At 32.6% G+C, this 24,195-nt stretch overlaps 1 protein-coding gene across 4 annotated transcripts in view; it reads left to right on the forward strand.

Annotated features, from left to right (window-relative positions):
• Window positions 1-23,988, forward strand: part of LOC133331801 (restin homolog) — a 70,769-nt gene extending 46,781 nt beyond the window's left edge. For 2 of the 4 annotated variants that reach the window (XM_061540177.1, XM_061540175.1), the window contains exons 3-11: window positions 7,820-7,924; window positions 8,059-8,100; window positions 14,692-14,844; window positions 14,947-15,153; window positions 15,876-16,041; window positions 16,608-16,785; window positions 17,145-17,207; window positions 21,364-21,474; window positions 23,836-23,988. In XM_061540177.1, coding sequence (XP_061396161.1) covers window positions 7,820-7,924; window positions 8,059-8,100; window positions 14,692-14,844; window positions 14,947-15,153; window positions 15,876-16,041; window positions 16,608-16,785; window positions 17,145-17,207; window positions 21,364-21,474; window positions 23,836-23,988 — 1,178 coding nt within the window. Of the gene's footprint in view, window positions 1-7,819; window positions 7,925-8,058; window positions 8,101-14,691; window positions 14,845-14,946; window positions 15,154-15,875; window positions 16,042-16,607; window positions 16,786-17,144; window positions 17,208-21,363; window positions 21,726-23,835 lie in introns of those variants that run through there. The other 2 variants (XM_061540176.1, XM_061540174.1) reach the window with 2 other exon arrangements.
• Window positions 23,989-24,195: the final 207 nt, after the last annotated feature.

Consider the following 24,195-nt stretch of genomic DNA (forward strand, 5'->3'; position numbering starts at 1 on the left):
AAATTTATAATATCATGTGAACGGACTATTCAATTTGAAAAAAGTGGCAAAACTAATATTTTAACCAAGGCTATATAATTTTGAAAGATAGAACTTATCGGTCCACTACTCCTAGTACCTCCCTCACAAAGGATCAACATTTTGAAAATATGCAACATATCCACTATTTTCGGAGACCATCCCACAAAGGGACAAAATGTTGAACATATTTAAATCAAATATCAAGTTTATTGAGTGTCCGATATCACGCTCATTGAGCGTCTAATTCGATGTAAACTTGACAAATTGTAATAGTTTACCAAGCATTGGTCAAGTTCGAGGTCGAGACCAACACGTCCACATCTTTAAGTACAATCCCTACAATGTGACAAAATTAAAAAAAAAACGTAAATCCAATATCAATCAATTAAAGAAGGATATCAGGGATATTTGGGATACCATTTGTATTTTATTTTTGCAAAATAGGCTGAATCCCAGTTTGTTGACAATGTATGGCATTATCCGCGAAGGGAAGACAGGGAAGACTTTAGTTTCGGATCTCGCACTGATCCTCATCAGTTCTCTTAGTTTTTTGTTGGGATATTCTCCCCAGAAGCTATTTATAAGCCTTTCATACCCAAATTTCTCATGTAACAAATCGAAGTACTTACGTTACCAGCGATACCACCACAAAGTTCGTTGGTGCCTGACTTCGTGGTTAACAAGGCATTTGCAGACAAATACAATACATTTCCCACTGCTATGTGTCGTCGCTTTGTGATGAATGCACATAACGTTGTTTTTGGTATTGCTAGTTAAAGCAATAAACCAAACAGTTTGACCGCTCCTGCGTCTACAACTTCAGTAATGTTGGCGGGTTATTTGGGATATCATTTGTATTTGGTTTTTGCAAAATAGGCTGAATCCCAATTTGCTTTTATAAAAAAAACAACTATTTATTAGTGGGGAATGTATGACATTGTCCGCCGAGGGGTAAGGCAGGGAAGACTATAGTTTCGGATCTCGCCACTGATCCTCATTAGTTCCCTTAGTTTTTTGCTGGCATAAAAAATATAATATTTTTATCTATCAAATATCATAACAAGTCCGAGTTTCGAAGTGGTCACTGGAAATATTCTTTCCAAGAACTCCTTCAGGAATTGTTATATACCTTGGAAGCTGGCGGAACTTAATATCTTTAGAGCCAATGAATATTATTTTACATTAGCTTTATATAAGTAACCCATCAAATCAAATCTTAATATTCTACAAAAAATTTTGCCCATAAGATTTTATTTAGGTCCTCAAACGATGAAAACCTACGATCGCTATTCGAAGGTTTTCATCGTCCTTATCCAGGGTCACCAGCAAAAAATTAATCACCATAACTCAAACGGAATTTTCCACCAAAGATCACTGTTATTTTATTTATTTATTTTTTTTTTGTTAAATTACATTTCAAATTTCTACAGCTAACATTTCATTTGTTGAGATTAATTTCATTATAACAATTAAGTTGTAGTTGTAATCCGTAAAACAACAACAGCAAACAAAAAACAACGCGGATTAAAACCTCAGTGACGCATACTTTATTGTGTACATAGGTACGCATTTAATCCTAAAGTCAAATAAGTGGCTCCAACTGTGCCTTGTGTTGTGACAATTAAAACAACCGGCTTTTTACAAATGCCACAAAAACATGATCCGTCGTTAGACCATATCTATCGTGGATTTTCAGACAAAACCAAAACAACAAGTCGAAATAGGGTCAAATCATGTTGCGTTTAAGGATATGCTGACTGGCTGCCAAAGTCGTTGTTCTCGAAATTTGGCGCCACTACTCTCGTACAGAGAAAAGTCGGTTTTTGCCGGATGATTCATGCAGTTTGACTAGCTAACTGGCTGTACATATTAGCCCCAGTCCTCCCTCCATCACTATCTTATTTGACGTTTCATTTTGTTTAGATGGCCGCACTTTACGGCATGGAAAAAATCTCGCCTAAGTTTTGTTTCTACTTTGTTTTCATTGCCGCGATTACTAAGCACCAGCATCGGCAAAATGCTAAAAATAGAAACGTCGTGATTTTCTGTTCGCGTTCAAACAGTTGTTGTCGTTGCCGCTTTCTTTTGAAAGATAGCGACAACTAATTGAATAGCTTTTAAAATAGCATTACAACGCTAACATCATCACCTACCTGTTGTTGTAATGGTGGTGGTGAGGATGATGATGTGTGGGGTTCAAGGCAGAACAGCGTCAACAGTTCTAGCAAAAGTGCAAAATGTTTTCAATGGAATACTTTTTTATTTAGAGATTGTCATGATGAGATATTTGAGATGAATATATGCATTGGTGTGTGCGCTCACTCTGAACTATTGACTATTGAGAAGTCAGACGACAACGACACACGTTGATAAGAAATGGGAATTGTTTCAACGGATTTTCGTTGTTGTTGTGAAACTAATTACTATTAATGTATTTTCAATTGTTTTCATTGTTGTAGTTGTTGTTCGAGTGAATTTCCAATAATTAATTGTATCTGACGTCACATGCGAATTATAGAAACAAAAGAAACCTAAAGCTTGAAACTGCAATTCTAGGAAATATTTGAGGAATTTAAAAATGAAATGGAAATTAAATTGCATTTTTTACACAAAACCAATGGCAAAAAATGAGAAATATTGAATAAAGTAAATAAAAAAATAATTATTCGATATAAGTTTTCAAAAAAAGAAAATATTCTAATCGATATTGTCAGCTGTTGATACAGAGGAAGTCGCAGTGTCATTGTTAATTTTTAATTTTTTGTTTGTAAGGGCGCAGGAAGAATTTAGTGATCATTTTCTTTCGTTAAACAATTGCAACAATCATTTCAAACATATCTAATGTATTTTCTTTCATATATATTACATATAAATAAATTTTTATAAATTTCCGTAAAACATGCCCAGAAAACATCAGTAAAAAACGGATATGTTTGGATTAGATTTCTGTAAATTTCAAATGGGTTAACAAGACTACGAAATTAACTGTAATTTTTGCCAAATTCATTTTAGTTTTTTTTTGTCTCTTTATGCTTTAATATATTTTAAAAACAATGCCGTTCAAAAATTCCAGGTCTGGTTCAAAGCAGTACCAATCCCATTTCAAGTTTTACGATGAATTGTACAAAATGATGTGCGATTTCACTACTTTTCGGTTGTCTTACTGTACGGTCGTGTTTGTGTTTCGCTCCTATAAATTTACAATTTTTTCGCCTCGTCGCAGCAAAAGCATCATATAATCTGCGCCATTGATCTCTCACAGTTTCGCCAACATTGTGTGCTATCGAGTATTCGCATTTCTTTGTGATGTTAAGCAGTTTAGAAATACAAAACAAAAACCAATATTGATAAATTTTACCATTCCCTTTTATGCTATCATTCGTAAATAACATAAATAGAAGTGCTCTCATTATCTTTAGTTGCTGTTGAACCTACCTGTTCAAACACAAGTACGTACGTCATCTCGCATTCTGTTTTTCGTTTATCGTACCTGTTCACTGGCTTGAACTTGTGAACCTGTTATCTTCCCTGCTATCGTTGCGGTGTGTGTCCTGGATTGACTAACCTGTTTACATCACCCTGTTTCACTACATCAACTACATCACCCAGTTTCACTACAACACCCTGTTTTTGCTGTATCAACCTGATTAAAACCCTGTTACACCGTTTACATCGCAAATAAATTTTACGTTGTTTCAAATTTTACAACTTTTTTCTGTACGTCATATTGTAAAAATATATTACTGTAATGGCGTGTTTAAATAGAAATTGCAAAATAAAATCAAACGAAAGAATGATAACATGCTGGTTATGTCACGAAAATTGCCATCTTAAATGTAGTGACATTTCTGGACTTGTTGCGGATGCAATTTCGAACAACAAGGGACTTCACTGGTGCTGTGTGGATTGCAGAAAAATTGGAGTGAGCTTTTACCGATTTTTCCAATCTCAAAAACAAACTTTTCTGCAGATTCTAGAAGATTCAGCTAAACTCTCTAATCGAATAAGTGATTACGGTAAATTATTTGAAAATTATAAGCTGTTAGAGAATATGAATTCACCACAATCATCTCCGAAGCGTCGAAAATCAACTAGGAATGCAAACAAAGAAAAACGCTCTGAAAATAACTATAGTACATCATTATCAAACACCCCTTCCGTGCCAATGCTTGATTCTACTTCCTACAATTCATCACCTATACCTAATCTTCCTTCATCCAATCCCCCTACGTCAAATAATCCAATTAGTTCATACAGTACTTCCGTTAATGATGTACCTCCTACCAGGCTTGAACGCCTAACAAACCATGATCCTGAATCACTCGTCAATCCTTCTTCTCCTTATAACGTAACCCCTGTTGAGGTTATCCTTACTGCCGTCCCGCCAAAAAGAAGCATTTTCATTTCAAGACTTCCAGCGGATACCACTACAGAGACAATTGACCGTTACATCACATCTAAAATTGGAAAATTTAATGATATTAACATACATAAATTCAATTTTTCGCAACAACGCTCAATTGCATCATTCAAAATTACAACCTCTGATGAAATGTATACTCGTCTTATTGATCCTGAGTTCTGGCCGAAACATACTATAGTTCGTGAATACGTATATAGAGAAAGACAAATGCCTGATAATAATGGTTACATTCATCAAAACTCTGTTAACTTTTCAAAAAACTAAGCACTTTTTGTAATGATACATTATCTATAGCCTATCAAAACGTCCGCGGAATTCGATCTAAAATATCGAAATTGTATGTTGACAGTTTTACCTTTGATCATCATATCTTAGTAATGACTGAGACCTGGTTAAATGAACGTATTTTAAACTCGGAAATTCTGTCAAATAAATACAATATCTTTAGACGTGACCGTGTAAGCAACGGCGGTGGAGTGCTCATAGCTGTCTCCAATATATTTTCATGCCAATTACTGGATTTTGATTCTTCCCTTGATATTGAGTTCATTGCTGTCGAAGTAAAAAACAATTTGAAAAAAATGTTTATAACATGCTCATATATTCCTCCATCATCACCGCAAATAATTTATGAAAAGCATAGCCATGCATTAAAAGCAGTTTTACAAAAAACTAAGCCAGAGGATCTAATTTGTATACTTGGCGATTTTAATATACCAAACATGTTGTGGAATTTTTTACCTGGGGATAAATACCTGCTGCCCGAAAATATACACAAATTTTATGAATTATTCTTCGATACACTTTTTGATCTTGGTATTTTTCAAATAAATTGTATCCGTAACACCTATAATAAGTTATTGGACCTGATATTTGTAAATCAAGTGGATGATTGTTACATTCAACGAATTGATCCGTTAACATTTCCCGAAGACCAGCACCATCCAACTATCAAAATTAATGTTTCGTTTCCTACTGGAAACCAAATCATACCCGGGACTCAAAGTGAGAAATCCCTTTGTTTTTCGAAAACAAACTTTGAGCAGTTACGTGAACTTATGCATAACACAGACTGGGATATCCTTTTGTCTAGCACTTACGATTTAAATGGTGCTATCGATATTTTTTACAAAAAGCTATACGATTTTATTGATATCAGTGTACCGAAATATGTAATTAAGAAGCTTTCTGGGCCACCATGGAACTCTATAGCTTTGGCAAAGGCTAAAAATGTGAAAAATAAACAATATAAGAAATATAAAAAGACAGGATCTTCCATTGACTACGGAAGATATTCTGTAGCACGGTCTGAATATACTACTATGAATAATATTTGCTATTCAAATTATCTGACAAAACTCAAAAACAACTTTAAACAGAATCCGAAGTCCTTCTTCAAATTTGTCAATTCGAAGCGCAAATCCACCGATTTTCCACCAAATTTAAAGTACGATGATGCTGAATCCTGTGATATAAATGTTATATCTAACATGTTTGCAGACTTCTTCAGTACAACATATTCTACTAAAACATTTAGCGGCAACAACTACCCCTTCGAAATTAATACTAATCAATCAATATCTATTTCACTATTAAACAGCTCTATGGTTTTAAATGGATTGAAAACTTTAAAGTATAGCTATGATTTTGGACCAGATAATATCCCGAGTTGCATCCTAAGGAAGTGCGCCGATGCTTTTGTTTATCCTCTTACCATATTGTTCAATGCTTCCATAACTCAAGCTGTTTTTCCTGAGGTTTGGAAAACATCGTATATCATTCCACTCTTTAAAAACGGAAATAAATCTGATGTGGCCAATTACCGAGGAATAGCAAAATTAAGCGTGATTCCAAAGCTTTTTGAAAAACTGATTACTGAAAACCTTATCCATTGCATTAGTTCTATTGTTTCACCCTATCAGCACGGATTTCAGAGGAAGTGTTCTACAACAACAAACCTCATTCAGTTCACTACAGTTATAAATCGAGGATTTCTTCAAGGAAAGCAAACTGATGTAATTTACACAGATTTCAGCAAGGCATTCGATAAAGTTAATCATAAATTATTACGATTAAAACTTAAAAACATTGGATTTACAAATAGAAGTTCCGAATGGATTTTTTCATATCTACAAAATAGAACACAAAAAGTATGTTTTAAAAACGCCATTTCGAAGAGTATTATGGTTTCTTCTGGAGTCCCACAAGGAAGTCATCTTGGACCAATCCTATTTTCTTTATTTATAAATGATCTACCTTCATCTATAAAATTTTCAAATATTTTGATGTATGCCGACGATGTGAAAATATTTCTTAGCATTTCGGAGATATGTAATAATCAGCTGCTTCAAAATGATTTGAATTCGTTTGTTAACTGGTGCAACATTAATCTTATGGAAATTAATTATTCGAAATGCAAACTTATGAGATTCACAAGAAAAAAATTATTGGATACTTGTTACACCCTCGGTGATTATTCTCTGGAAAAAGTTGATACATTCGTTGATCTTGGAGTTGTATTGGATTGTAAACTTAACTTTAAATCTCATATTTCTGTTTCTATAAACAAAGCAAAATCAGTTCTTGGTTTTGTGAAACGTTGGAGTAAAGAGTTTAAGGATCCTTATGTTTCAAAAAATTTATACATGTCAATTGTTCGCCCAATTTTGGAATACTCTTCGGTCATATGGGATCCAATTTATAAAACACACAGCGACCGCATCGAGTCTGTTCAAAAACAATTCCTACTTTTCTGTCTACGAAGTTTGAACTTTTCATATGATAATCTTCCACCATACACTGATAGACTCTCACTGATCAAGCTGCCAACTCTGGAAAGCCGTAGAAAAATGCTAAATGTCTCATTTCTTTATAATGTGATTATGGGTGATATTTCTGCTGGCTTTCTTGTTAACAACATAAATTTCAATGTTCCTCAACGTACTACCCGACTATGCACCACTAGCAATTCAATTCTCCAGGATGAACTATGCAAACGCTGATCCTTTAACAAGAATTTCAAAAGATTTTAACGCGTTTTATAATTTTATCGATTTTACAATGGATATTAATACTATAAAAAGTAAAATAATAATGTTTTTAAATTCTTAATTTTAATTATACAATTATTAGTTATGTACATATATAGTCTGTAAGGAATTATCCATAGACTAATAGATTAAATAAATAAAATAAATAAATAAATAATTATGAATATATGCGTGTGTGTGTGATTAACACTTTATTTTTGTAAAATAAAATGTCTATATGAATTTGTTGATAATCAAATTTTCAATTTTTTAATACAAATATTTCCCAAACCATGCATTCCACCATCCACCCATCCATGCTTTGCCAATATTCAAATAAATGCAGACCTCTATCAGGAGACAGTTAAGCGTTTTACACGCTCGTCATTGTCGCCCGAAATGGATCGTTTTTCTTCGCCATCACGCTATTCTTTTAAGTCAAATTCTCCATGTAAGTTGAAAATATTTTTTGATAAATAAAAGAACAATTGATTTTTTATTGTCCTTACTTCATAACTTAAGAAAAATTCAATTGGTAATAATGTTTATGTTTTGTTTTTTCCAAAAAAATAAAAAAAATTGAAGACGATTTATACGTAGAGGCCACAGGCCGTCGACGCAGTTCAGGTAAGAGTGAACGTTGTCAAATTAAACCCAACAAACGAACAAACAATAAATAACTCTTACTCACAAAAACAACAAAAATGCAAAAATATTTACTAAAAAGCTCCTCTTTATCGTTTACCGACTAAAACTTTTCTAGAATAACCCAATATCTAAAACAACTACAACAACATAACATACAGACTTCGTCTAACATCTGTCAATGTAGTATTCTTTTCTGTTGTCTTAACCAAAAAAACTCAAGATTTATTTTTCTCCCAAATGCGAGATTTTTCTTTTTTTCTTCTTCTTCTTCGCCGTATGTACCTCCCTAACTAACTAGCCGGAGTGCGGTCGTTGTCGTTTGTGTACAAAACGCAACACAAATGTACATACATTCTCGATCTAGCAGATCTAGCAGAGGCGGCACATGCGCAGGTGGCTGGTTTTCTACTCATTCGGGCTGTTGTGTTAGGCTCACCGATCGATGGATCGATCGACCGACCAAACGATAGATCAGCGCAGCCACGGCATCTTAGACTACCAGCAGCCATTTTACTGTTGCATTTGCCATACAATCTGTGCCACTTGATGTTGCCTTAAATGGTGGCACATTGGCATGAATAGTAGATGTCGCGGCTAAAACTGACAACGAAGCGATATTTATGGCACATTTGCCGCCGTTGCCTCCACATCATCGACCAGAGATGTAAACAAAAAAGCAAAAAATACAAAAACATTGCAAAATTTCTTTATTAATCATCTTTTGAGCATTTTGAGACGTTTGTCTTCGTGTTGTTGTTTTTTGTTTTTGCGTTCTGGTTCTTTATGGAATGACAGACTGGACGTGACATTTATTAACATATGAATCGAACAATTTATGTGATGACGGCAACAACCGTCAATTGTCATGCCATCATCAAATGCATCATGTTTTTCTAATGGCGCAGGTGGCGCAAGACAATTCAATAGAGGCACGACGATGATGGTCATGTTCAAAATTAACTCTAACTGGACACTGAAGAAACCAAACAATCGTATTGAATGGATGGAAGTTGATGACATGATTTATGATTAAATTAAAATTAATAGAAATAAGACAATCCATTTTTCATTGCGTTTTCAATATGTTTCGGAAAATATACAAATAATTGTCTCTGGCTTGACTTATTTTAAGGTTGTATGGCCGCCTTTATTTCATTCTTTCAGCGCATATCTATGCCCAAATAATGGAGAGTTTCTAATCTTTCAATAGATTTCAATTTGCATGTTAAAACGACCTCAATAGGTCCACGCTTTCCCAAAGAATCCATATAACTATACCTTCCGATCTAATGATCCGATGTAATTGTCCGTAATTTTCTGTTCAAAGTGAGAAAAATCTATGCCGGAAATAGTCAATATTAGTCTCAATTTCAGTAGGGTCCCTATATATAGCGATACTGGTATAACATGTGAGCCGATTTTAGATGATGTCTCAATCGGAATTACTGTAATTTTGCAACGACATTTACCTGTGGCATTTGGAGAGTCTACTATGAGCAGATCAAAAGTTCAATATAACCGGTGTAAGGTAGGCCGAGAAGATATCAATGACGATGCTCGTGGTCAAAGTACAGTTTTCGAAATTTGTAATGTAGGTTCGGTTATGTCAAATGTGTACACCTATTAGGGAGAAATAGACCAACAACTGAGTCGTCCATTTTGAAAGTAGTGTAAGTCTATTTTAGGTTCTGATACAAATCTTGGTACAAAATTAATACCACTCAACAATATTTTTGAAACAAATCAAACCCAAAACTTTAAATATCTCAATCGAAGAAAAAGTAAACTTAAGCCTTTCAAAACAAACGACTCAATTTTATTTTTGGGTCACAATTTTAACTAGAGCATCCGACATTTGGTCAAAAAAATAAGCATGGCAGATTTGATCGGTCAATGTTTGGCTTAAGTCTGGCTTGGGGCCCCTTCGCGGATTGCTTTGAAAATTTTACCACATGCAGACCGGTATACTTTTTCCATATTATTTTTCAGAATTGTAAAAGGTTCTCGTGGAATTTTGAAACCCATATCTAGAAATATTATAAATAATATTACATTTACTACACAAGATAATGCAAATATCGCGAAATTTAGACACTATGGAAGTTAAACTCCGTAGAACGTTAAAGTTTAGTTGTCCGATTATATTGCTGTGCTTATGGTGTTCTTTTTTATCCAATTCGAGTATTCAGGACTAAGATGTATGAAAAATGTAGACTTACTGTTGTCAAACATCATTTAACAAAGATATCATAAATGTTATTTAAATGTACAAAAAATATATTTCCTACAAACAAATTAAGTTTTAGCTTGAAGACAATCCAAACAAGTGCAGATCATGCCATGCAATTTTCAAAATGTTTTAGGCTGAAAAGTGCGAAAGCGATGATTGTTCCACAATTGCTAAATTTTTACCAAAATCAACGTAGCCAACGTCGATATCCAGATTACCCCAAAAAGGTCCTTACTGGCGACGCATCTTGAGTGTATGGCTTCCCCGTAATTAACATTGTAACCAAGTTCTCCTTCGACTATTGAACTATGTTCTTTATTAAAATCGTGTTCTGTTTGACGCCTAAATGCTTTTACACCAACAAGGAGTGTTTAAACATTTCGTGATACATCATTCACGCTGTAAACGAACATATTTATTGATCGCTTTGAGCCGTCATCGCGGCCAAAAATCGAAACAGAAATTGTCGTTATCATATCTGTGGTATTTTGCATGCCATCGATAAGTCAGTCAGCCATTAGTCAATCTTTGACATTCACATGACACGACAAAACTGTTGATGCCGGCCCACACAGCTGCGACTACTTGGCGGCAACACCAGTAGGATGTCAAATGTTTTGACTCCATTAATTTCTCAACAAAAGCAAAAAAACAAAAATTGTCAACACAGTAATGAATAAATGTGACTGGGTGTAATCAAGAAGTCATTGTGGGATTATTCGTAATTCTTTCTCATGAATGGGCTGTGTTTTGGAATTGGTACAGGAGGTCCATATGTACGAGACTACAATCGTTATATCATTAATCGAATAGTTGTAAATAAACTGCATGTTTTACAAAGATACACTACAAGCTATTAACATCTGACAAGAACATTTTGTTTTTGTTATTATTATGGTTGTTGTATTTTTATACATTTCCTTTTAGTACAACAAATCAAATTGATGTTTTTTGTTTTTGTTTTAATTGCATTCGATGTCGATGTTTGGCAATTTCGTTGTTTATTTTCCATTGAAATTATTAAATTTTATCTGGCGTTGTTGTTACGTTGCTGTATTAAATCCAATTGACGGTGTTGGGGGAGTTCAGAAAGAGGCCAGGCATTGTCGGTATAATTTGCATGCATTTGCTAATGTATTGCAAAACAAAAGCAAGCCAGTTTTGCCTTAATAACAGTCTAATAATAATCGGTTTTATGTTCTTTTTGCAATTCAGAAAAAAAACTCCCCCACACTTGAAATCACGAAAACTTGCACAAAGCCAATTTAGAGTTACAAAAAGTGCAACTTTTTATTGCAACTTTTCAATAATTGCCAGTATGACTATTAGTGCAGTTGATGTTGCTGCATTTGTGTTTTTCAATCAGTGGCCATGATATAATTGCATTTATTTTAATATTTTGTAAACCGAACGAATCGAACAAATGAATGAATTCATAAATTGCATTAATTTCCACTGTAAAGCGTTCAACAATATCCGTTTGAATTAAATTACACCATCAACGAGAATTCTATTGTTTCTTACAAGTTCGACATTGGCTTTTTTCAGTTTTATTAAAAAAAAAAGAAAAAAAAATAAATAAATGACCTAAATTACTGAAAACTTATCAAATATTGAAAATCAAAGTAGAGAAAAAAGAGTTATTTCTTTTATTAATATTATAAAATATATTAGATAATATTAATCATCCAGTGAGAAAATAAGAGTGTTTCCAATATACTCATTGGCTGATTATGCCGCCTCAGTGATCCAAGTCCTAATGGACGTATTTCCTGATTCAAAATACTGACATTTTCATACTCCTAGGATATTTGTTAGGTATATGATGGTCCAAATCGTGTATTCAAACCGAAATATAATAGCCCAATATAAAGACCGAAAACCTTCAAACTTTTAATGAACATGTGCGTGCAAATATAATGTAAATGTGTAAATGTAGGTATATGTTTCGACAATAGCCCCTATATTGGGAACCCGATTTTAGGTATTTTGAATGGGCATTTTGTTAACATTGAGATTAACATCGGAATTTTTTGGATTACATTTCTTTGACGATTAAAAAATCACACTTTATTTAGAAAAATACATTTTGTAAAAAAACACCCACTTCTCCATAAGGCGAAATCCGATCCCTCTGCATTTCTACAAAACGCAACTACGTCATTCTATGGTCAATTTTGTACCTTGTGCAAAATTTGGTGTCAATCTAACAAACATGCACCATTTTCGAAGGAATATAGGAATATATGGAAGTTACATCGAAATCTGAACCGATTTCAACGAAACTTGTCACAGGTTAAGTTATACTAATTTCAGTACGTTTTGTCATATTTTGGGTCCTTGGATGCATCATTTACTTAAAATCGGATGAAAATATATATGTGGAAGCTATGTCCAAATCTGAACAGGTTTCAACAAAATTTGCCACACGTTAGGATATTGTAACTTCAGTACGTTGTCCAAATTTTGTGGTTATCGGTCTAACTTCGGGTCTTTGGAGCACCATTTATATAAAATCGGACGAAACTTTGTATGGGAGCTAAATGTAAATCTGAACCGATATTTCCCAATATCAATAGGGTTCGTCCTTGGTCCAAATAAATGCGACTTGTACTTTGTTTACAATTTAACAAGGACAAACAGATGGACTGACATGCATAAATCGGCTCAGAAAGTGATGCATATTCTCTAAATTTAAAGGTTTGTCGTACCAATAATGAAGGTTTGTGGAATACCAATTATGGTCTTTGCATCAAGATAACGCATCAGCTCACACATCGATGCTTGTGCGTGAGTTTTTGTCCAAAATTAAAACCGCATTATATGACTAACGAATTTTGGCTAACCAACAAGTAAAAAAGTGTCAGCCGGTATTTCCTACAGATATATACCCTGAGCTTATGGTTTGAAGATATGCGTGAGGTTTTGGCCAAAATTGAAACCGTATTATATGGCCCTGCTATGATTTGAAGTGCACCAATATTCCTCATCGTCGAACCGGACAGACGGACGCACATTTGTAAATCGACTCCAAATTGCCTGAAACGGATTTGGTCCAAAGGCACATGGAGTCTAGGAGCCACATTTTGCCATATCAAAATGTATATACTCTCAGTAGCCCTAATGCTGACAAAGATATAAAGTTTTTTCTTCACAGTTGTCAGAAAATATACATCACACCATAACTCAAAAACTTGTCCTATGGCGAATTTGAATATTGAATAATGAATTTGTCACACCCCCCAAAATCATTTCCATCCTCGAATAATATTACGACGCACATTTGTAAATCGACTCCAAATTCCCTGAAACGGATTTGGTCCAAAGACACATGGAGTCTATGAGCCACATTTTGCCGTATCAAAGTGTATATACTCTCAGTAGCCCTAATGCTGAGGATATAAAAAGCGAATTTAAATATGTTTCGATTTGATCCAAACTTTGTATATCGTAATGTTAAAAAAAATATATAAAGTGCGGAGGTGCAGAGGTGGACAGCAAAAGTTTTCGGACCCTACACATAGAATTCGATTCCGATCGATTGGATGTACTGTAAAATGCAGAACTAACTCTTGCTATACTCAAAGTTGTGTATAATATTTTGTATTAGAAACCGATTACGATTTTATTGCACAAACAACTTCTTTTTATTGGTGTACCATGTGACGATACATCATCTTGAATATAAAATACTATAGATTTTATCCTAACACATATCAGTCGAAATAGAATGAAGACGGCATAAATATTGTAATGATTCTCTAATCTCTATTTAAATCAAACCACATTTTACGAATATTATTTGTTATTATAATTTTTATTGATTTGTATATATTTCCGCAAAATGTTTTTAAATTGTATGTGACTATCACAAAATATGAATACAAATTAGACTGTGTAAATTATGAAAGTGTCTATGGAAACACACGCGGTGATCGTCGTAGATACATGTAAATTAAGGCTAATCTCTAAACCTGGAATGACATCATGAACTCGTTTTGTATATTTTTTATTTCTTCTAACAAAAGTAAAATGTAAACAAAAACCTCGAGTATATTACCGTCATAACTGATATAACTGCAACAACATCTATATAAATTTTTATAAGCTATAACATCTCATGTGTATATGTATTGCTATTGATAATGGTGGTGTTCACATCGATATTAATTAAATGATTAAAAATTGAATTGTCATAGAATTTATTTATGGTTTTTTTGGGAATATTTCATAATGATCATTTTTTTACCATTTTGACTTACCTCTACCATATAAATGGTGTATTTAGTGGGCTTTTAACTAACGTTTACACTTTTTTCTTTATTGATTTATTTTTACAGATCATGGCGCCATATTGACACATGACACGGAACAGTTCATCATCGGACAGAGGGTATGGGTTGGTGGCATACGTCCCGGACAAATAGCCTATATTGGTGAAACACATTTTGCTCCCGGAGACTGGGCTGGCATTGTTTTAGATGAACCCAGTGGTAAGTTTGAATTCAACACAAAACAAAATTGTGTAATTTTTTTTATTTTGTGAAATATTTGTTTCAATAATAATTCTGCTTTTATCAACAACCAAATTAAAGGTAAAAATGATGGTTGTGTTGCCGGTAAACGTTACTTCCAGTGTGAACCTAAACGTGGTATATTCTCACGTTTAACACGCCTCACATTGGCTCCATTGCCTGGAGCTCAAACACCAACATCGCCACTCTCAAAAATGTCACCAGATCGTTCACGTACAGTGTCACCAACAGCCAGTATACGCAGTTCATTTTTACGTAGTCCAGGAAGTAAGTTATATCGCCATTAAAATGCTGACGACCAGTTGTACAATATTTTTGTCAAGAAATATAATTCACAGTGCAAAAAGATTTTTGGGGTTGGAAATTTCTTTAGGGGGACGAAAGCCCTCGGCGAGTATATTAAGATAGCAGAATGACAAATTCGTCTTAGCTCACTTTTTTTTTGCTTTTTGTTTGCGGCTATTGCATATTATTTTTGAGATGACATGTCTTCTGTTAAATCGAATGATGAATGTATTCTCAAGAACAAAAAAGCACACGCTTTCATAGACTTTTCCAATTTTTGTCGACTTTTGCTGTGTGTGTATTAATAAAATTCGTAAAAATGTATGAAGAACTGTCGGATTCGATTGAAATATTCACCATAAAAAATCAAGAAAATAACGATGAAAAATACGCACAAGGATTTGAGATAGAAGGAGAACGATATTTTTTAAAAAATATTCCTCATTCGATTTGACTGAAATAACGGGCTATAACCGTAGACAAAGATATAAAGTTTTTTCTTCACAGTTATCAAAAAAAAATATGCATCACGGCGGATTTGTCCTTCTGGGTTTTAAATGTATATATCAAGGGCTGTCATCCCTATAATGAATTCGTCACACCCCCAAAAATCATTTCAATCTTCGAATATTATTACATTGCTTATATAGTTCCTAATTCAATATGATACACATATTTTAACATAACTCTCGTTTATATAAAAGAAAATGGTTTGACTGTTGGCGATCGCGTAATAGTATCTTCCGGTTTTGGCAGTCGTCCTGGTATTCTACGCTACTTAGGCGAAACACAATTCGCCTCTGGCAATTGGTGTGGCATTGAGCTCGACGAAGCAACTGGCAAAAATGATGGTTCCGTTGATGGTGTCAGGTATGTATTGATATTTTAAAGATATTGGGCATATGACAGAAAAAAACAACTCGACAAATACTATTAATTTTACAAAATTTGATTTTGAAAATATCTTATCAATGTTGTGATAAAAAGTAAGATTGTTGCAAACACAAAATAATGTGAATATATTTTTTTTAATTAATTTTTTTTAAGAAAATGATAATTCATCAGTTGGGCCACGGGCAGCAACATTCAACAATTCAATCAATGAAAAAACCTCTTGAGTTTTATGGCTTTTTTATTTGAATTTTGTTTGTAAGGGCGATGATGATGAAGATGAAAAAAAAACTATAGAAAACACAAAAATAATATCTTTAAAATGAATTATATCAATAACATATACATCGAGTATTTCATACTGAAGCTCGACTGTAATTATATTTTCAAAATAAAACAACTAGTTAATACGAAAAACTATAAATATTATTTTTTGTTACAAAATATGCGCAGGAAATATTTGTCGAGTATTTCTCTATGTCGAATTACTACGCAATATTTTATTTAATTTACCCACTAAATATTATTTTTCCATCTTTCAATAGATATTTCGAATGTAAACCCAAATATGGTGTCTTTGTACCAATTGCAAAGGTCTCATTGTCACCATCATCGAAAAAGTCTCGTCTCTCCCGTACCGGATCCCGTGAATCTCTCACATCGATTGGCACAATGAACAGCATTGCCACGACGAATACATCGCGTTTGCGCTTGAATGCTCAGGTATAGAAAGGAACACAAGCTCCATCAATTGTTCTTCCTTCGACTTGTTTGTTGTACTTCTCTGTGCACAGCCAAACTCTCTGGTGCATGCAATTAAAGTTTTCAGTTTAAAATATTTATTTTTTGTTTGTTTTGAAAGTTTTTGAGTTTTTCTTTGTTAATTTCAATATTTTGTTCATTTTCCCACTAAGTTCAATCAAGATGTGCAACTAATTTTCCAAACCAATGCAAGAAACAATTCTCTTAGTATTATGATTTTTAACCAATGCAAAGAAGCACTAACAACAACAACAACAGCAAAAATTCCCAAATTAATGTCAATTAACCCACATTTTCAAATCCCAATTTTTTCCAAGCAGCGCAAATCGTCGTCAGCTAAACCTGTTGCTGTAACAACGCCAAAAACACAATTTTCGATGCAGGTACGCTAATATTTACCACCACCCCACTCCCACCCCAACATACATATATATCCCAACACCCAAAAAACGTTAATATATGAATACAAATTTAATTGAAATTTAATAATTAAGTATATAATTAATTCTTATTGATAACCCCAATAAATAAAATCAAAACAAACTTGCTATACATGTACATGTGTGTATAATTTTATTAATTTAATATACTAACACTATCATATTTGTATATCCATTGTATAACAACATACAATTAAAGTTGAAAAAATGAAATGAAATAAAAATTAATATATGTACATATATTTCCATTTGAATCGATATTGAATTCTGTAAAAAAAATGTCCTGCAAAGTGCAGTATTGTCTTTTTTTATTCCTTATTTATTCAGAATTTCATTTTTCAACTATAATTGTATTTTATCTTAATAATTGGAGGAATTGGTGCATGTAACTATATTATTTTTTCGTACAATATCGTATATATAAAAATATTTTATTTAGTATTATTTAAACACAAAATTGTAAATTAAAAATACAGCTATATTTGTTTATGGTCTGTTCTCGTACTGCAGGAATCTACTACTTTTCACTACGATAACAAATGTTCCTTTATGATATCGAAAAATTTTAAAAACTAGTAAATTCTTGCAGTACGGGAGCAGAGCGAGCCTTAAATGTATAATTTAAAATATATTTCAGAATTCTCTAATAGCCATTGCCAAATGAAACCAATTGTTACACGCAGTAATTTAAAGAATATCACAAATCGAAATTTAATTTTAATATTGCTTTGTCAAAATAGCTTCTATTTCATACCCTTAACATGGTGCTACAAAAAATCCCCTGTTAACATCTAAAGGATTTCAGAGAGATGCTTATTTGTTAAAACAGTATTAAATGTGTATATTTTGAAATAAGTATCTTCATTAACTGCATAGCTTTGAGTAAATCTGTGAATGAGAATTTATCCAGGAAAAATTGGGGAGGAATCTGCAAGTACTCCTAAGTTTGATATTTGTGACAGTAGTCGGCTAAATCAGATAAATTACAAAAATCCTTTTAAATGTGCAAAATAGTTTGAATAAACTTATGTTGTCAGATATCTCTGTGAAAAATCGAATCAAGCTATGTTATAAGTATCAGATAAGTATATTGTAATTATTTTTTAGCTCAAAAATTAGGGGAGAATCTTAGATTAATAATGTTTGGAGAAAACGCGTAAAAAGTTTGAGAAGCCCTCTTGCCGTCACTTGATGCTAACACAATAAATCGGCTATATCTTGAAAAATTGTTAAGATTTTCACTTGAATTTTTTAGGGACATTCTTGAATTAGAGTAGGTTCGAGTTAAATCAAAATACAAAATTAAAATTGTTGAGACCGAGAATGGCCATCAGCTGAAAATTTGTCATTCTGTTAGACACCTCGAAATATTCATCAGAGATCCCATAAAGTATTCATAATCTTGATCATAAAATGTTATGTCGCTATGTTAGTCATATCCATCTGTCGGACTGTCCGTCTGTTGAAATCACAATAGATCTCCTCCTAATTTCTGTATTTTGGACATGTTTTTGAAACGAAATGGCTTTAATTTAGTATTGTAGATTCTCATCGTTGCACGAAAAATTAAAAATATGTTTTCACTTATTAGGGTAGTCCCCATAAAATTTACCTCCTAATTTTTTATATTTTAAAAATTTTGAGTACCTTTTAGCTTTTATTTAATATTTTGAAGTGTCATTGGGTGGCAGCAAGAATTGTTACTAAAAATTATGAATATGGGTTCACTTTTTAGATTAGCCCCCGTTAATCTCAGTACTTTGGTGAGGTTGGTTTTCAACCAAATTGGCTGTAATTTAGTATTTTTAATGAAGATGATCATTTATACAATATAAAGAAAAAAGTACACTCGTGCCGACTACTGGAATACCTTATCGGATAAATATGTGTTTTATAGTAAAGACGAACAACTAAATATAGTTAGAGTTTCACTCTATTATAGAAACTTGTCCAACTAATTTCATTCGTCTCTAAAAGGTTTATTTTTAGATTTTTCAATTAATTTTTATAGCGCCTCAATATTTGTTTAGTCCTAACTCCATCACTTCATCAAATATGTATTTACAATATTTATTATATTTATTTTTAACTTAACAATTTTCAACTACTTTCTTTAAATTAACACAGACACACATATTAAACTTAAACCAATACCTTATCAATCCTACACATTGTTTTTCCTGTATAAACAAAAATATATTCCTTTGTGTTTTTTTCCTCTACAACCTCTGCCAATAATTTTTATGTTGTATATTTTTTGTTATATGTTATTATTATTATTATTTTCTTGTAAATTATTTCTTTTATTCAAATTTATTTTACTTTTGGATATTTTATAATAATAATAAAGCAATCTTAAATATATTTTCTAAAATAAAAACAACAACAACAAACATTTTTTATTTTTATATTATTTTGCACGCTTTTGTTTTATTTGTTTTGTTTTATAACATGTTTTCTTTATTATTTTCTGTTTGGGCTGCATTTTTCCCTTATTTGGTTTATTATTTTCTAAACCACACATGTTAATGGTTTTTTTTTTCTTCGGGAAGCATTTGTTTTTATTACTTTGAGTCTTCTAATAACCGATTTCTTATGCATGGAAATAAGGCTAATGTAAGTGTTCTTTTCTTTTTATCCCTTATTGTATAAGTTGTATATACATATGTACAAATATATATATATATATATATATTTGAGTTTATGCATAATAGATTTTGAATGGTCGACATTATTTTAAAATAAACCGATGAAACGATAAAAAGACAAACACAGAAAAGTAAGTCACAGCGATATATTCGATGACACAGTAGCGTACATTAAAATTAAAACACCTTACAATTTGGGCACACATTACATATGTTCAATAAAGTTTTTATCGGTTATTAAAAAGCGGAGTTTTAACTACAAATCCGATTTAAATAATACAAGTTTTTTATGTGTGTAAAATAGTAAATATCCACAGCCGTTATTCATAATTTACATAGATATAAGGTTTTCCGGACAAGGATCGAGTAAAAGTGGAAAAGAAAATCTGAAATCTTACGAGCATTATGTCACTCGTATAATGTTTGAATGTCAACAAATGTCGCCCTCTGATATTAAGTTTACGGTCCATGAAAACAAGTTTCATCATTCGATTTGACCTCAAACTTCTCATCTCCAAAACAGCCGAAAATAGCCGCAAACAGAGTTAGAGTTCATTTCGTTTATCCATCAGAAATCAACTTTTATGAATTCTCTTTTTTTTTTGTAGAATGTTTTCCGATCCATTTTAAATAAACATTTTATGATAAAGTGCGCGGATTTGGGGTTTTCATAAATTATTTTAAAACAAAAATATGTTTTTTTCTGAAAAAACAAATAAAAAATCTGACTATTAATGCACTTTTTACACATTTTCTTAATCCATTGCTATTGTTTTGCAAACGAAAATGGGAATGAATGGGACATTTTTCTGATTATTTTCATTCTTTTAATAGGAAAGCCATAAAGGATGTCACAAAATAGTGATTTTAAAAAGTGTAGAAAGGAATCAGTTAGTGTTACTAGTGTTGTTAGTAAGAATTAGTGTTGAAATTCTATTAATTTGCATGCTACTATATATTTTATTTTTTCCTTTTATTCCTCATGAGAGCATAGGTTTTCTTCGTGAAGCATCGCCATCTTACTCGGTTACGGCAACTAACCGTGTTTTTTGCATCATCCCATGTAAGGTTATTTCGGGTTAGTTCATGGGTTCGTCACCAGGTGTTTCTTGCTTGACCCCTATTTCGTGCTTCCGTTCTGGTTATGCTAAAAATGTTTACGTTACAATATAGAAAATGAATCCAGATATACTCAAATTTTATATTTAAAATCTTGTTGGACCATTCAATATCTATATTGCATATATGTAAATACCTTCTTAACGATTTATTTTTTGTTTTGGTTTTACTGTTATTGGGGTTACAACTCAAAGAATGTTTTGAAATACTGTCTACATACATATATATTTCACTTCTAATGATATTATTATACAATAAAATTTTCTACTTCCTTTTTTCTTTCATTTAATCTGCAAAAAAAAAAAACAAAATAAAATTATCTACATATCTAGGACATTTTGCGTGAGAAACAACAACACATTGAGCAATTGATGATCGAGCGTGATCTGGATCGTGAGGATTCACAGAATCAAGCCTTGCAGTACCAGAAGAATATCAATGAGGTAAATATATTCAGTGATATAACATATCCACCACCAACAGCATCGACTCTGATGGCAATACGGCGTCCGTTCGGTGTGCTCTCATCGAAACAACCGCTGGCACCGATTTCAAAGCGGACAACGTTGGTCGAACGTTCGCCGTCACGTTCCCTGACCTCATCGCCGGTGGCAACGAAAAAGAAAGTTTGGTTTTGCGACAAAGAGAGACTCTATTTTCCACGTGGCTTCTCAACGAAAACTTTAATTTAATTTAAGTTTTGCCATTGTTTTTAATATTTGTTTTTTTCTCCTGTTTGTTATTTTCTTTCGTTTTAATACGTTCTAATTTTTAAATGTGCGATTGCAATCTTCTGTTGAGTGACACAAATGTGACAGCAGACCGACCACAAAAGTCATTCGATTGAGATTGATCTTTCGCGAAAACAAACACCACACCCATGTTATTTTACCTATTTAGGTTTTCTCTATCACATATACACACTGATCAATTTGAGTAAATTTCATCATACATACATACACATTTTATGCAGAATACAATTTTAATGTCACAAAGGACAAAATGAGATCATTGTCCTAGTCAGATGGTTCTTAAAAAAATAAACATTTTTTTCAATTTAGTTGGGTTCTGAAGGGTGAGATGAATTAACACACTCTTTCACAACAGATATTTAAAGGATTCATTCGACATGCATACATACATATTTGTATGTCTTCTGTACACAATCAATGTCGACATTTTCCCAATAACTATTAATTTGTGTTGTGTTTAATTTTATTGTTTTCATTTACTAATTCAATTCAATATGATGCTAACAAACACACCACATACACACCCAAACAAAAACACCAAATTAACATAATTGTTAATTGCATGTTATGTTTAAATGATTTTTGTTTGTAATGCCGAACATTGAGTAGGCAAATGAATTCGAATAAAGAGAATTGATTCCATTCGTAATTGTCACAAAAAAAAAAACGATATTGAATTTTATTTGTAGCCAACAATTAAATGGTATGAAGCGTAAAGGATGGTCATTTTCGATTTTAAGAAAAGTAATAAATTGTATACAATGTCGACAAATTTTCATATAAATCGATAATTTATGTCATCTTTATCTTAACTAAGCACGCATTTTGATAAGACGACGATTGGTTAAATTAAGACGATTGTAGGACGAAGATTTGTTCGTCGATATTGTATTTGCTTTTCTTGATATTGAGCTTTTATTTTTCAGAAAGAATTTACTGTATGTCCCGAAGGAAAAAATATAGCGACGTCAAATTTTGTTCACATCCTATTTAGGATAGTATTGCACAGTAAACACAATAAATCTGTGCACGGGAAATAGTTCTATGGTCACGGAAAAAAATCGAGGCCCAAAGGGTTAAAGACCAAACTGAAGATGGTTGACAGTGAAGCAAAACACGAAACGTGTGTTAGCTGCTTAAACCAGGTGCAAAGTACTGACAACAGCATATTTAAGGAAATTGTTCTCGCTTCCTTTGTATTCCTTCCCAAATTTGATTTATTAAAATGTCATCATTTCATAAGGATTATACTTTCATTAAATAATTTTTTTGAGGTATAAGATAGAAAAGCGTCAGTGGGCAAAAATACAAATTAAAAAAACTAATGATAGGTTTTGATGCCGCAACCAATGCAATACTACAAAAAAGGCGTAAAAAAATACTCTCAGCCTGGTCGTTTATAAAATTAATAGAACTGCATATAAGCGGGATGAATATATCCAAATAATGGCAATGGTATTTCGAACCGTAAATAATATACAGGTGCTTAGTTCCCGGTGCATATATTGAAGAAACGTTGTATTTCCATTTCACACATCGATGTGTTAATATTAGATTATGTTGTTTTGTATATTAGTACATCAAACTTGAACTGTAATGAACAGCAGCCAGTACTACTGAATATTCGGCAATAAAAAAGCAGGATATTTACGAAGATTTTAATTATATTAAAATGGTGTAAAATCTCTACCCACCGCATTAAGATTTGATTTTTATAGCCGTAAATTGTAAAAAAAAAGATTTTATATATTATCTAGAGAAGTTGTGGTAACATTAGGATCTTTACAAATAGAATAAACAAAAAGGTAATATAAAATATAACAACAATAACTACTGTTATGTTTTTATTTTGTTAACAAATATATTTATTAGGTAAATTCGATTTGGTCCATTTCGAAAATTAAGCAAAAAATGTGTATGTATATATGTCTGTAATTGATATTGTCCAAACTTTCCTTTTTTTCTTTCTCTAATGACAAAACCAAATTTTCTTCTTTTTCGTTGCCTCGCAACAATTGGTTTCACATAATTTTCTTTGTCACATCTCTTTAGAAATTACTTAGCGATGCCGATCGTTGGGTGAGACTTATTGCACGTCGTAGCTTCCGTTTGGCCGATCTACGTCGAGAATTCCGCGGCTGGACTGGCAACCATGAGAAGCACTGTATCCTTCATAGTGTACTGTCCCCTTTACGTATTAAGTAAAATAGTTCCCCCGCAGAAGACCTATGAAGATATAACTAAGAAAAAGGAAGACAATCAATGCTTGTCCTCTTCCTACTACAATACATGGTGGACACGATTATGTCCGAGAACGGATATCAACGAGAATAGTAATTGTCCTACAAATCACACTCACACATATATCAAATATACAAACAGAGACAAACACACGCACAAACAACTTAGAAT

The sequence above is a fragment of the Musca vetustissima genome, unplaced genomic scaffold, assembly GCF_032173495.1.
Source record: "Musca vetustissima isolate MV318-11 ecotype Yass unplaced genomic scaffold, APGP_CSIRO_Mvet_v1 utg1603, whole genome shotgun sequence".
Classification (NCBI taxonomy): Eukaryota; Metazoa; Arthropoda; class Insecta; order Diptera; family Muscidae; genus Musca; species Musca vetustissima.